The 14191-nt window shown below is 38.7% G+C and overlaps 1 protein-coding gene across 2 annotated transcripts in view; it reads left to right on the plus strand.

Annotated features, from left to right (window-relative positions):
* The window catches only part of gnao1a (guanine nucleotide binding protein (G protein), alpha activating activity polypeptide O, a), a 105780-nt gene that overhangs the window by 66186 nt on the left and 25403 nt on the right, over positions 1-14191 (plus strand). For both annotated transcript variants that reach the window (XM_067390419.1, XM_067390418.1), the window contains exon 4: positions 8726-8886. In XM_067390419.1, the coding sequence (XP_067246520.1) occupies positions 8726-8886 (161 nt within the window). The remainder of the gene's footprint in view (positions 1-8725; positions 8887-14191) is intronic.

The raw sequence follows: 14191 nt of genomic DNA on the forward strand, positions 1-14191 counted from the left end.
CGTTAGATACACACTATACAAACAAGGTTTGAATTATATACACAGACATTCTACGACGACGACAACAACTTTAGACGCATTTGTTATTGAATTGGCTGACATCGACTGAAATGACTATTTGCTCAAAAAACATTAAATACACTTACTTCTTCTGGAGGTGACGTTGTATCGCGAACAGTAGGCAACGATCCACACTTGAGGATTAACTTTGAAGCAAGACCTGCTTTGAATTGACCCTCGTTCTCAAAACAGTCAGTCAAAAAATGATTCGCGCAAACATAAACGTATTTTGGAATTTTGAGTGGCGCCTTTCCTTCGTAAATAAAATCCATCCACTGCGTTTTCAGTGGCTCTGATGTCGGAAGTAAGTGAAAACTACTATGTTCATTATTACATCCCACAACAGAACACTTATGTTACTTAGGAGACATTACCGGCTGTCGTTGAAACAATGGAGGATGGTTGACAGATCACCGACGGCGGGGTCTATGCCAAAACCAGATTGTCAATCAAACCACGTGGGTGGGGCTTAGCGCAATTCTACGTCACAGTGAGAGCAATCTTAGAACAGGGCGTTCTGAGACAGTGCTTATGAATTATTGAGATTGTAAAAAAAACACTGGGTGGATTTTTCTCATTCTAGGGTGGTTTTGCTCACACAATGCCAACACACATTTATGGTCAAACACCATGTAAAAGTGAATTTTGCATAATAGGTGCCCTTTAATGTACATTTAAAATCATTATATGTGACCCTAGACCACAAAACCAGTCATAAGGGTCAGTTTTTTTTTTAAATTGAGATTTATACATCATCTGAAAGAAAAATCTGGAATCTGAGGGTGCAAAAAAAATCAAAATATTGAGAAAATCGCCAAAAATGTTTGATATATTTAGGGTAGGAAATGTACAATATATCTTAATGGAACATAATCTTTACTTAATGTCCTAATGATTTTTAGCATAAAAGAAAAATCAATTTTGACCCATACTATGTACTGTTGGCTATTGCTACAAATGTACCCGTGCAACTTATGACTGTTTTGTGGTCAAGGTCACATATTTGAATAAACAAGTACACATATTTTGATTTGACTATTATAAAGCACATGTAAAGAACTTATAATTTTAACTGTACTGTTATTCGATATTACATTTAATATAATACAAGTTTCAATGGAAATAACATTAAAGTATATTTTAGTTTACTATAAATGCTTGTCATTACATTTGACAGTACGTTAATATTTCAAAGACAATAGAAGTAATTGCGTCCGATTTAAAATTCAGCTAAGTGCATTTGATTTAAATTTAAACTATAATTAATTTTCATTTAAATACAATTAAACATGCAATTAAGCGTCTAAAAACATTACACTTTAGAAGTATGCTAAAATGTAATTCTTGTTCACAAGGATCGAATAAATGATGTTTGAATACGACTGTTGTAGATCTGCAGTAGAATGCTTGTTAGTAACAGTGTGCCTCTTGTATATCAGATCAAATCATATCATCTTTATGAGTCAGTGCTTTGTCATCCTTCTGGTGTTGTATTCAGAACTGGAGGACTATAGTATTAGTCAGTGCAGGCCTCAGCCTGACCTGACCCATGTGAGAAACACGGTCCTCTCCTTGTGTTTTCATGCTGTGGTGCCGTTCGACAGTCTCTTCTGATGTGACTTTCTCATTGTATGTGAACCAGACGAACTCAGCAGCTGATTAATGATGCAGGTCTGCGTGTGTCTGTCTGTCTTGGTGATAACACGATCATATTACTGACTTAAGTTGATTTTGTCAGGAGATGAACGGTCATCACTGCATAGCGTGCCATTCTGTGGAACATACAGCGTCATTCATCTACTTCATCACATTTATTATCATGGGTTTCCCTCTCTGCCATAGAAACACAGCTTAAAAACCTCTTGATGAAATAGTGGGTTTGCCTCAGTAATTTTAGCCTTCTTTTTGGGTTTGTGTGTTTTAAATACATGCTGATTATGATTTATGCATTTGGCAGACTCGCTTATCTAAAGTGACTTACATTGCATTGAAGATTTTTGTACATTTTAAGTTTGTGCATTCCCTGGGAATCAAACCCATAAACCTGGTGTAGTGTTCCATGCTCTACACAACAAAATGATTCTTTGGAAAACTAAAGGCTAGTTCACATAGGCCACGTACTGTACACACTGCAGCTAAATTTGGTTGTCAGTTCACCTTTTAGTGCCTAATCCTGTTCTGTACCCACAGAGTTCAGTAATTTATGGAAGTGACAACTGCATTCTAAAACGAACAACAAGAACAACAACACTTTAAATAAAAACACTTAAAATAAGTGGATGAAGCAGCCTTCCAATACAAAACACAAAGCCTCTGTCAGTGGTGGTTTAGTTAAAATCGCAGAACATAATGAGTTTAGTCTCTGTAATATTACTTTGCGCAACACCAGAACTTTGCTATGCGACGGTGTTAGTTGTGAGTCGTATTCCGTACACGTGGTAAGTTAAATGCGATTAAATGCAATTTTACAGTGTGTACATGGGCATAGACCTAAGCAAAAAGTTCCTTAAATAAATATGTTAACATGATAAGCATGATGCATTATCATGATTAGCATGCTTTGATAATACACGGTAAAGATCCAACCTGGCTTCAGTTAATAGTAGTGTTTTCACATTTTGCACGGTACCGCAGGGGTCCTCGAGCAGCACTGTTATTTGTATATATGTGTGTATGAATACCAAGATACTAATATAAATCGATGGAGTGAGTCACTGAGAGATGAATTGGACATGTCATCAATGTATAGCTAGCTATTCTGTTTTCTAATTTAAGCGCATCCATAATGGTACTGAATGGGTGTGTGTGTGTGTGTGTGTGTGTGTGTGTGTGTGTGCGGTTATCTGAAGGGACTTTGCCGTCATACAGATTATCCATGCTTGTCTTTCTCTGGCTTTCACACCTCTGTGCTATTAACATCAGCAATGGTTATTAAAGAAAGTGCATCTAGTAGCATTTCCCTTATTTCTTACAAGATGCCTCAGAAATTTATTTCAAACGTCTTATGAGGACTTTTGTTAACACTCAAATCATAACAAGGAAAAATGAGGGGTTTTCTCAGAGAAGGTACTTAACAGAAATAAATCCAAAACAAATACTATAAAATATTAGATCGAATAGTATAAGATCCAGAAATGTTTCTAAATGAACAGTCTAATGGCGACACTAGCAAATAAAGAAAATCTTTTGGCTCTCTTGAGTTCATTGAATTCTCATAGATGAATTGTGGCATGACTGTGAAGGTCCAGATTCACAGAAATGGTGTAAACGAATGGATTAGTTAGCATCTCGCCCACTCACAGCACCTCTTTCGGTCATGTCCATTTTAAAATACACTAAGAACCTTGTTTTTTAATGACCTCTCAGCCTCCTCATTTTAGAAGTCCAGTGGTTGTAACCTTGAAAAGATGATTTGTAGTTTAAATCCATGTCTAGGGAGTTGTGTCATGGACTTTGATAAAGTACTTGAGCAGGGTCTATACATCTTCAGCAAAGCAGAACATCTCTCTTTCCTCTGTGCAAGTTTGAAAGGAAAGTTGCCGTTGTCAGTGATAGATTATTAGACCACAGCCCTTGGGGCTGATAAGGGAATGTATGTTACTCTCCTGTTCATTGCAAGATTAGAAGCCACCTACAACTATCACTAGAACACCTACAACCGTATTGCAGTTGACCTACACTGTACTTCATACAGTACCATACACACTTCATACACAGTCTATGTATGTATGTATGTATGTATCTAACGTTCCATCTATCTATCGTTCTATCGATCTTTCCTTCCTTCCATCCATCCATCCATCCATCCATCCATCCATCCATCCATCCATCCATCCATCCATCCATCCATCCATCCATCTTATTTATAAAAATAAAAAGCATAATGTAAAAAGTGGAAAAACTGAAACAAGCATTTCTCTGTCGGGTCAGAGCCACGTCTATGAACCACATGAGAGAGATTGAAACTGATCCCATTTATCCCGTCTCATGGACACGCTGTGTCCATCTCTTTTGTGATCCAAATAAGATGTCACATAATTAATCGTGACATGTGTTGCGATGTGCTACATATCACAAGGTAGTTGCCAATACCCAGTTTGAACTTTAGTTTGAACCGATTAGCCATTGTGTGTTGCTGTAACAATGGCAGACACAGACACCATCATGTTGTGTCAACCAGCGACGCCCTCAGCACTCAATATGAGCTGTGCAAAAGCCTAATGATACTCTGAGGAATCCAACATTTACTGTAAAATGACAGTTCTATTGTATGTGTGCGTTCACAATTTCTACTTGCGTCACTCTTACAATAATCGTATTCACACCAGGTGCAGCGTCAGGGTGTCTGTAAGGATACTGTCCGTCACGCCGGGCTACTGACTGATCTGCGATTTAAATCTACAGCGCGTTGAGTTCTCTCCTCGCGCTGTTTCCTCTAATAAATGAATGCTGATGAAGATTGGTCCATTCTCTTTAGTCTGTGCAAGGGCCATAATGAATAGCTATTATGTGTCTCTATGAGCCTGATCCAAATTCAATAGGCAATCACTCAGGAATCACATGCTCCTTCTGTGCTGTGCACCTTCCCCAAAAAAACTAAAATGGAGGTAGAAGAGAGAATGAAGAATGAGAGGCGTGACCAATGTCGTGACATTAGAGACAGACCCACCTGCGAGATATGCACAGAGAGACAGGAAACAGGTGCATGGCCGTTGAATCTTGTCAGCTTTATGGGTTTATTTTTTGTAGTTTTTTAAACAAAAGAAAAATGCATGGCACAAATGTTCCCATCGTAAACCTCCAGTCCTTGGACCAAGGCATTTGTCACTATAAAGGCTCAAAGAGCCTCTGGACGCCAGTTTGATGTCCCATAATTCCCCGGAAGGGGTAATGTTGAGGTAATCCTCTGGTTCATGTTGTGTTGTAAAGCTTGAATTCATTATTCTTATAGATTATTAGACTACTTATAACCATTAATAGTACATTTTGTTCTGCTCATTTTTAATTTGTAAAAAAAAAAATCTGATAGAAACATTTATTAGGATTGAATACAGATAGATTATGATGTGTGTGTGTGTTATAAGGGCTCAAGAAGGTTCAGTCATGCTGAGTTCAGAGGACTTGCTCTCAAAGGTCACACTCACTGGGGGAGAAGGAAAGGGAGGATCCCTCAGCCAATCATACGGCCTCCTGCTGCTGATGCTGCCCCCGCTGCATCACCATGGAGATGCAATATCTGTCCCTATTGACAAGTCATACGGAAGATGCATCCATTTTTCTCAGTTGAGAGGAATATGTCTGCATCTTCACAGTAGAAATACTTCACAAAATAGCATTTGCTTTAATTAATTGAGGATTAATTAGCGACATCCGTGCTTTGTTTTTTCCCTCATTTTCATTCCCAGGCCCCCCATCTCACTCCATTTAGTGTGTGAACGCTTTACTCTTTCTCACCGCAGATAATGGAAAGGGTGCAAGACCAGCCTTCTTGAACTGACCCCCATCTTCTCTTCCACTCTCTATTTAACATGGGTCTTTTCTTTTCACTCCACTCATCCAGTCCATTTCTCACGCTCTCCTCTTTTGGCTTCCATAGTTGCATCTCTGTTGTGGATTTACGGGATGGCGGAACCCAGCCCCTTTGAGTAGTAAGCTCGATTGTGATGTCTTTAAAAGAAACTAAACGCTCTTTTCAGAAGTCGTTATTGCTGTCAAGCTTTTTAAATGTGTTTGTAAAAGGGAGTGATGTCATAAGTGAGCTGGACAGAGCAAGAGGGAGGAAAGAATGAACGAGAAACAGGAAGTCAGTTGTAATGTTGTAATGTGTATACAAAATATTATAGTGTATATAATGTGTATATTTCTATCACGACAACTCTCAGAAGTGTTTAGCATGGTAATTGAGATTATAATGATGTTAATGTATTTATTTTTGGCGGAATAGATCTGCTATTCTGCTGCTGTTATTGCTGCTTCTTTAGAGCAAGTACAGAGCCTTGCTACTGCCAGCGCATACACAGACATGCAGCTGTGAGCATGTAAGACATACTGCTGCTGCAAAAAATTGCATGTATTCAATTACCTGTAGCAGATTTGTGCAGGTGCAGCTGGGGAAGGTGGAGCGTTTCAGAAACTTTGAAAGTGCGCTGCTGCGCAAACTGCTACAGCAGATTGCTACAGCAAACACTGACCAACTATTTAAATGTTGAGCAGTAAGCTAAATGGCTGGAGATGCAACAGGAACCAATCAGCTTGTGCCATGTAATTTATGGTGGAATTGTTAGCAGCTTGTTTTAACCCTCAGGGGTCTGAGGATTTTTGGGGGCCTGGAGAAGTTTTGACATGCCCTGATATTTGTGCTTTTTTCAGTTGTTCATAAACATATTAATGGAAAAAGTGTCATTACACTGTATTCAGCTTAAACTAGGCTACAATAATATGTGAGGAACATGTATGTACATGTTTGTGTTTTTGAAGGAATAATGTTTATGCGGGTTTATTGAAAAAACAAAAAAACTTAAGTCACTGAAATAAAGGCAAAAAATATATATTAAATCTTTGTTCACAAGACTTCTGGGTATTGATGGTTGTAGACTAGAGTTTTTTCTTCAAAATGAGGTAATTCTATTATATACTTTAAAATATAATGTATTTCTGTGATGCAAAGTGTCTGAACAATTATGTTACCTCTATGACATTTTCATATAGGCTTTTAGCTTAAAAGCATGCACATTTGGAGAAATATTGATGGATTCTCATATGTTTATGTCAATTTTCTATACACAGGAGTAATTATTCAATATTTATTGTCATTACCATGAGCGCTGGATACTGTGTTTTCAATTCATACTTGCAGCAGGAGGGCGCTCTGTGCACCTTTTGTCCACAAATGCCTGCTAAAGAAGAATAGGCAATCCAAGAACTAACCGAACTAACAGAGGCCAGAGATCGCTAACTATGGCTATTCAAAACACTTTTCAAGACAATAAATACACGATTGAGACGATGTATGCATGTATTGACTCAGAATTTGCGTCTGAATAGCGCTGGCTCTGTGGGCGTGACCGCTTTACCGCTTTTCATATTGATTACATAAACACAGAATATTTGTTTTCGATTTGACTTACATGATTTAAAACCTGACATTTCATCGTTTTTTTTAGACATAAGTCTAATTTTTTTGTGATTAGTATTCTCTAAGTTACAGTTAATTTTCAGAGAGCTATCAGATTGGAGTTCGTTCAGAGGGAGACGAGAGATCACGCATCATGTTAGTTTTCTTTATTTTACAAAAAGCACAACATTTTGTTGTTACTCTGAGTGTACACAAATAAAAGAAGATATTCCACAGATTAAAATGGTGTATAACTCTTAATTGTATGTGCAACATTGACAGAATATTTTGAGTCTCTTTCACACTGGTTAGAAAAAAAACGTGGTGATCACGCCGGCGTGACCGCCGACCCGAGGGAGTTAAGGATCCATGAGCCTGTGCCATCTAGAGTTTCATGACAGAACTTGTCTAGAATCCATCCATCCATCCATCCATCCATCCATCCATCCATCCATCCATCCATCTCTGCATCAGATTTCACTGTAGAATAAGGGCTAATCATCACAGAAAGTACATAGGAACAAAGTGATCAAGACCCTGATTATGAGTCACAGTTTCTTGCGCTTTTGCCTCAGGTTGGTGGGTATACATGCAGTATATTCTCAGCACTGTCAGCACCATTAAAAAGCATTATCTGCTCTGAGTTGCTCCTTCTAAAAATCCAACACATTTGAGTGTGCCCTTAAAGTTCTTCTCTTTCAAATGGAACAACTATATGCAAATGAGGAACAGCAGATTCAGAGATTATAATAATATGTCACTTTTACTTAATAGAGAAGTCGCTGATTTTGTTCTCTCTCCTTCCATTATGCTCTCTCATTCTGCCCTTGCACAAGTTTGTATAACCCAAAGTTGTTATGCAAAGATAACTGACCAAAGAGGTATTTTTTATTTATAGTAAGAGCCAGATTATGGAGAGAGCTTAATAAAACATTTTGTGCCAGCAAAAGGAATTTCCTTACAGGCACAAACAATGTGAACTTGCATCAGGATGTTTTAAATATAAACCTCCATTTTGTGAGCAAACAAGCATGTTTATCGGAAAACAAGAAAGAAGCTTTTTATAGTTTCACTCAAGCATCAACTTTGCCTCACATGTTTCTGCTAAAATTCTTTGGAAGGAATAAAAATAGACACAAATGAGTCAATTGTTGACACAGTAAAGCCACAATCACACTGGCATTGAAGAAATTGCTGCAGGTCACAATTCTCAGCGCTGTCGGTTGCTAGTAGGCGTTCCCACATCGCTTCACTGCTTATTTGCATAAAGTTGAACTCTGCTTGACTTTGTCTCATCACCAACGGTTGTGGTTGCTCATGTAACTGGAACATTACAAAATGAATATCCTTTGTTGCCAAAAACAGTCCTTGTGAACAACCCTGAAAAGGGCTTTGAAAATGTGATAAGAAATGTTTGTGTTGTTCATATTTAAATCTCAGACTTTTAATTGCAAAATTATTACAATTTGGAGCACAGTTTGTGACTTAGCGCTCTTGTGTTTGTATGTCTCTTCATCCACTGATGGATGGTCTGTGTGTTTTTTCTGACAGGCTGATGCAAAGATGGTCTGTGATGTTGTGAGCCGTATGGAGGATACCGAGCCCTACTCTCCGGAGCTGCTGTCCGCCATGATCCGCCTGTGGTCTGATTCAGGCATCCAGGAGTGCTTCAGCCGTGCCCGCGAGTACCAGCTCAATGACTCCGCCCAATAGTGAGTATGGCTCTCTGCTGGGAAGAGCCATTAGTGCTCTTACGCTTCATTAAGAGCATTCTGCCTAAATATACGCATCTTTTATTATATCATTGACTATAACACTGCAGTCCAGTTCATTTTAGAGGCACCGAGCTTATATTTTATGGACTGTAAACTAGGTAGCTTCTATATTATAATATGTATTATCTTTATCTCCAATGCCTGTTTGAAGTATTACATGAGCTCAGCAAAATGCCACTCTGAAGTCAGAGAGTTAAATTCACAGATGCAATTACAGTATCTGCTGATGAAAGGTTTTGAGTTTGTGTGCATTTGTGCTATGTGTGCGTGCGTTTGTGTAATAACACGGAAAGAGTTTAGTCAGCATTATATTTATGATTTTGTGGTTTACTGTAATAGTTTAGGAAGCTGGTCCTTGTGGAAAGTGCTGTTTAGATAAAGGCAAATTACTTGCTTACAGATTGACAACATAGTTTATGTTGCTATGAAGCACATACGATGATGGGAAAGACTTAAAGGTAGGGTAGGCAATGTCTTTTTTTTGTTATAGTAGTCGAAACTGTCTTCGCATCCTGATAGCAATCAATAATAGAAGTTTTCTAAATATATAAAAAATGTACATACAGTGGGTACGGAAAGTATTCAGACCCCCTTACATTTTTCACTTTTTGTTCTATTGCAACCATTTGCTAAAATCATTTGTTCATTTTTTTTCCTCATTAATGTACACACAGCACCCCATATTGACAGAAAAACACAGAATTGTTGACATTTTTGCAGATTTATTAAAAAAGAAAAACTGAAATATCACATGGTCCTAAGTATTCAGACCCTTTGCTGTGACACTCATATATTTAACTCAGGTGCTGTCCATTTCTTCTGATAATTCTTGAGATGGTTCTACACCTTCATTTGAGTCCAGCTGTGTTTGATTATACTGATTGGACTTGATTAGGAAAGCCACAAACCTGTCTATATAAGACCTTACAGCTCACAGTGCATGTCAGAGCAAATGAGAATCATGAGGTCAAAGGAACTGCCTGAAGAGCTCAGAGACAGAATTGTGGCAAGGCACAGATCTGGCCAAGGTTACAAAAAAAATTCTGCTGCACTTAATGTTCCTAAGAGCACAGTGGCCTCCATAATCCTTAAATGGAAGACGTTTGGGACGACCAGAACCCTTCCTAGAGCTGGCCGTCCGGCCAAACTGAGCTATCGGGGGAGAAGAGCCTTGGTGAGAGAGGTAAAGAAGAACCCAAAGATCACTGTGGCTGAGCTCCAGAGATGCAGTCGGGAGATGGGAGAAAGTTGTAGAAAGTCAACCATCACTGCAGCTCTACACCAGTCGGGGCTTTATGGCAAAGTGGCCCGACGGAAGCCTCTCCTCAGTGCAAGACACATGAAAGCCCGCATGGAGTTTGCTAAAAACACCTGAAGGACTCCAAGATGGTGAGAAATAAGATTCTCTGGTCTGATGAGACCAAGATAGAACTTTTTGGCCTCAATTCTAAGCAGCATGTGTTGAGAAAACCAGGCACTGCTCATCACCTGTCCAATACAGTCCCAACAGTGAAGCATGGTGGTGGCAGCATCATGCTGTGGGGGTGTTTTTCAGCTGCAGGGACAGGACGACTGGTTGCAATCGAGGGAAAGATGAATGCGGCCAAGTACAGGGATATCCTGGACGAAAACCTTCTCCAGAGTGCTCAGGACCTCAGACTGGGCCGAAGGTTTACCTTCCAACAAGACAATGACCCTAAGCACACAGCTAAAATAATGAAGGAGTGGCTTCACAACAACTCTGTGACTGTTCTTGAATGGCCCATCCAGAGCCCTGACTTAAACCCAATTGAGCATCTCTGGAGAGACCTAAAAATGGCTGTCCACCAACGTTTACCATCCAACCTGACGGAACTGGAGAGGATCTGCAAGGAGGAATGGCAGAGGATTCCCAAATCCAGGTGTGAAAAAGCTTCTACTAAATACTGAGCAAAGGGTCTGAATACTTAGGACCATGTGATATTTCAGTTTTTCTTTTTTAATAAATCTGCAAAAATGTCAACAATTCTGTGTTTTTCTGTCAATGGGGTGCTGTGTATACATTAACGAGGAAAAAAATAAATTAAATGATTTTAGCAAATGGCTGCAATATAACAAAGAGTGAAAAATTTAAGGGGGTCTGAATACTTTCCGTACCCACTGTATATCTTCTGTAGAAGTCTCAGGACCAAAAAATGTTTGTCCAATCATTGCATTTGGTCTGAATGCAATAATATGATGTCCTACCTGCTTGTCAACGTATGTATTTCTATACTTCACGCAGACATCCCACATCATCAGTGCATTCCATAAGGCTATGCAGAGTTGTAGACAGACGGTCACCAAGTGCTGCAAACAAACAGCAGCCGAGCTTATGTTGCGTTCACACCATGACATGACCGTAATTACGAGATAGCAAACCGTTCATATTTGGAGCTGTTCGGGTCCTCGGACTCTAAATTATGCGTTTCTTTGGCAACACCATCAATGCCGAAATGCATCTGCAGCAGTCAGATGGTACAAGTCAGAGCTTTTTAAGTTTTTTACGTTCATTATTGTTGTAAAGTTTTGTGCTTTGAGACGTGGTAATTTAACACCACCTTTCATGACGCTTTCCAGGCTGTGCGTGTTCATGTGTTTTGGAGGAGGCGTGGCTTTGGAGAGAGAGCTCTTAAGGGAGTGTGGGATGGGATCTTGTGCTTTTAAAGCTAGCTTGCTATTGCTGTCCTCTCTGAAATTGCCTACCCTACCGTTTAATGTTTAGGGTGCCAGAAAATAAGTTTTCTAGTAGACAAGCCTGGGAGAGATGTTTCTCTTCTTCATTATTTGCATATAAACATCATCAAGTTTTGCATAAATGTTCTATCTTTTGTTCAAGCCAATATATCACATGAATGATCAGTAAGACAAACAAAGTTTCCAGTGGTGTTTCATCAAGTGCAGGTGTGTGAAAACAAAAATAACAAATGGTAGAAAGACAATAAATTTAATTTTAGTATTTATGTATGTTTTGTGATATTTTGCTATTAGAAGCTGAAAGAGATGCATGACTGAACTATATGTCTAAACCACATTTGCTGTTTATATATATTCAATAACCTTGCTAAGAATCTCTGATTCTTTAGGAAGAATTTAATTTCAGTAGACTCTGTGAATGCATTTCCCCCCACCCCCAACACACACTTTTTCCATTCATAACCTGCATTTGTTCAGTCTTTTTTCAGATGACCCATTTAGTCACACTATCTGCAACACTTTCTGTTGTGCAGCAGTGTTTTCTAATTACTTCCGTGTAAAACAATACTATTTTCTTCTTAATTTAATATAATTTTATTTTCAATACTGTTTATATTTACTTTATATATTTATTATATGTTTTATATTTTTATTTTTATTCTATTTGATTATATTATGTATTTAACTGTGTTTTTTGTGTGTCTTTTAGTGTCTGTTTATCCCATCACATTTAATTCAGACTGTTAACTCACTTCAAAATATATTTCCTGTAGTTGTGCTCTAGATTTAGTAGCTACACTTTGCACAGGAAACACCACTGTACACCAGTGTTTGTTTCTTAGCTTGCGCGTGTGCGCGTATGTGTGCGTGCGTATATTTACACTAAAGACATGGCCAGCTTGACAGGTACAACTTGTACGACTAAATCATTCTTTCACATCAATCACTTACTGTAAAAAAAAAAGTGCAAGAGAGATTCAAGATGATTTCCTTTGGGCTGTTTATCCACACCGGCAGGATTAAATCAGCTCTCGTAATCATTTGAAAACTTCTGTCATTATCTGAGCTTCTTCCACTATTTCTGTCCTTCCTCTCATTCTCTCACACTCACCCCCTTCTATTATATTACTCTGATATCATCCACTTTATGGTGCCATGGATGAGTTCATCCACTCTTGTCCAGCCTAACTGACTCTCATCCTGTTTTAAAAGCTCCTCCCCTTTCACACTGCAAGCTAGTTATGTTCCTCTTGTCCTCTGAGTTTTGTTCCTGGTCAGTTTTATTTTCAGTTTGACTTCTTCTTTTCAATTGTAGGTCTGCTAATTTCATTTCTTCAGTATTTTTCTGATAATAGAGTTAAAGAGAAGCATGTTCCTCTACCGGTTAAACGAGACGTGTCTGAATTCTGATGCATTCTGACTGTAAGTCATAATTGCCTGTGGAAGTGCTGGCCTGAACTGAAACTTGCTAAATTTTGTGTATTTCAGTTCAGTGCCTTCATCCTTGACGTTTCCAGAGAAAATATAGTTAATCTCTCTGTTTTTATTTAAGTCTTGGACAGTACGATGACATTTTGTGAAAAATGATGAACCTTCAGTGGCAGTTTCATTTATTCTCGATTCTGGGAGTGATAGTGCATCTTCGCTGAATTACTGTCAAAATCAAAATAACTTGTCCTAGCAACTAGGTCATTTGTCATTTTCAAGAAATTTTCTCAACTTAATTCTGTCAGCTTTTTTCTCATTTACTCACTTACTTTCGTCTGTGGTACACAAAAGAAGGTAATTTGAAAATGTCTCTGTATTTTTTTAGTTATTATTTTGTCCTTTCAAATAAAGTCAGTGGCCGTCCAATATTGATTTGAACACTAATGAATTTCATTATATGGACAAAAACAGAAAGATTCTTCAAAATATCTTCTTTTGTGTTCCACAGAAGAAAGAAAGTCATACAGGTTTGGAACGACATGAGATTGAGGAAAAAAATGACAGCATTTTTGGGTGAACTATCCCTTTAAGCAACAGTACAGTAATTCCAGAGATCTTATTTCTCTGATTGTACATGATATAAGTATTAGCCCTATACCTTGAGAATGGCTCATTGTGACATTCTTGCAGCACCCTGGTTTTTCAAACCTTTTTGTTACCACAAAGCATGTGGTAGCAATGTCTCCAATGTCCTGTAGTTCTTTTCCTGCACATCTTTCTGTCTCTCTCTCTCTGTGATGAGGAGCAGCAGACAGCAGGCAGGCCGCTGAGAGGTGTTGCCAGGCAGAGCACTCAAGCAGCAGCAGGAAACAGAGGGAGGGTGGAGGGAGAAAGAAAGAAAGATGGTGTATGAGAGAGAGAGAGAGAGAGAGAGAGAGGGAGCAGGGGGAAGGGCAGAGCTGGCAAGCAGCCTGAGTGGTAGAGAGATACGAGTTTCCCATACTAAAAAGAGAGAGAAGTGAAGAAACCCTACAGCACAACCCCGCCCGCATGTCCATTAGGCCTAAAACGACAGAGTAAAGTCCACATAGTGACGTCA

The sequence above is a fragment of the Chanodichthys erythropterus genome, chromosome 7 (assembly GCF_024489055.1).
Source record: "Chanodichthys erythropterus isolate Z2021 chromosome 7, ASM2448905v1, whole genome shotgun sequence".
In the NCBI taxonomy this organism is placed as follows: Eukaryota; Metazoa; Chordata; class Actinopteri; order Cypriniformes; family Xenocyprididae; genus Chanodichthys; species Chanodichthys erythropterus.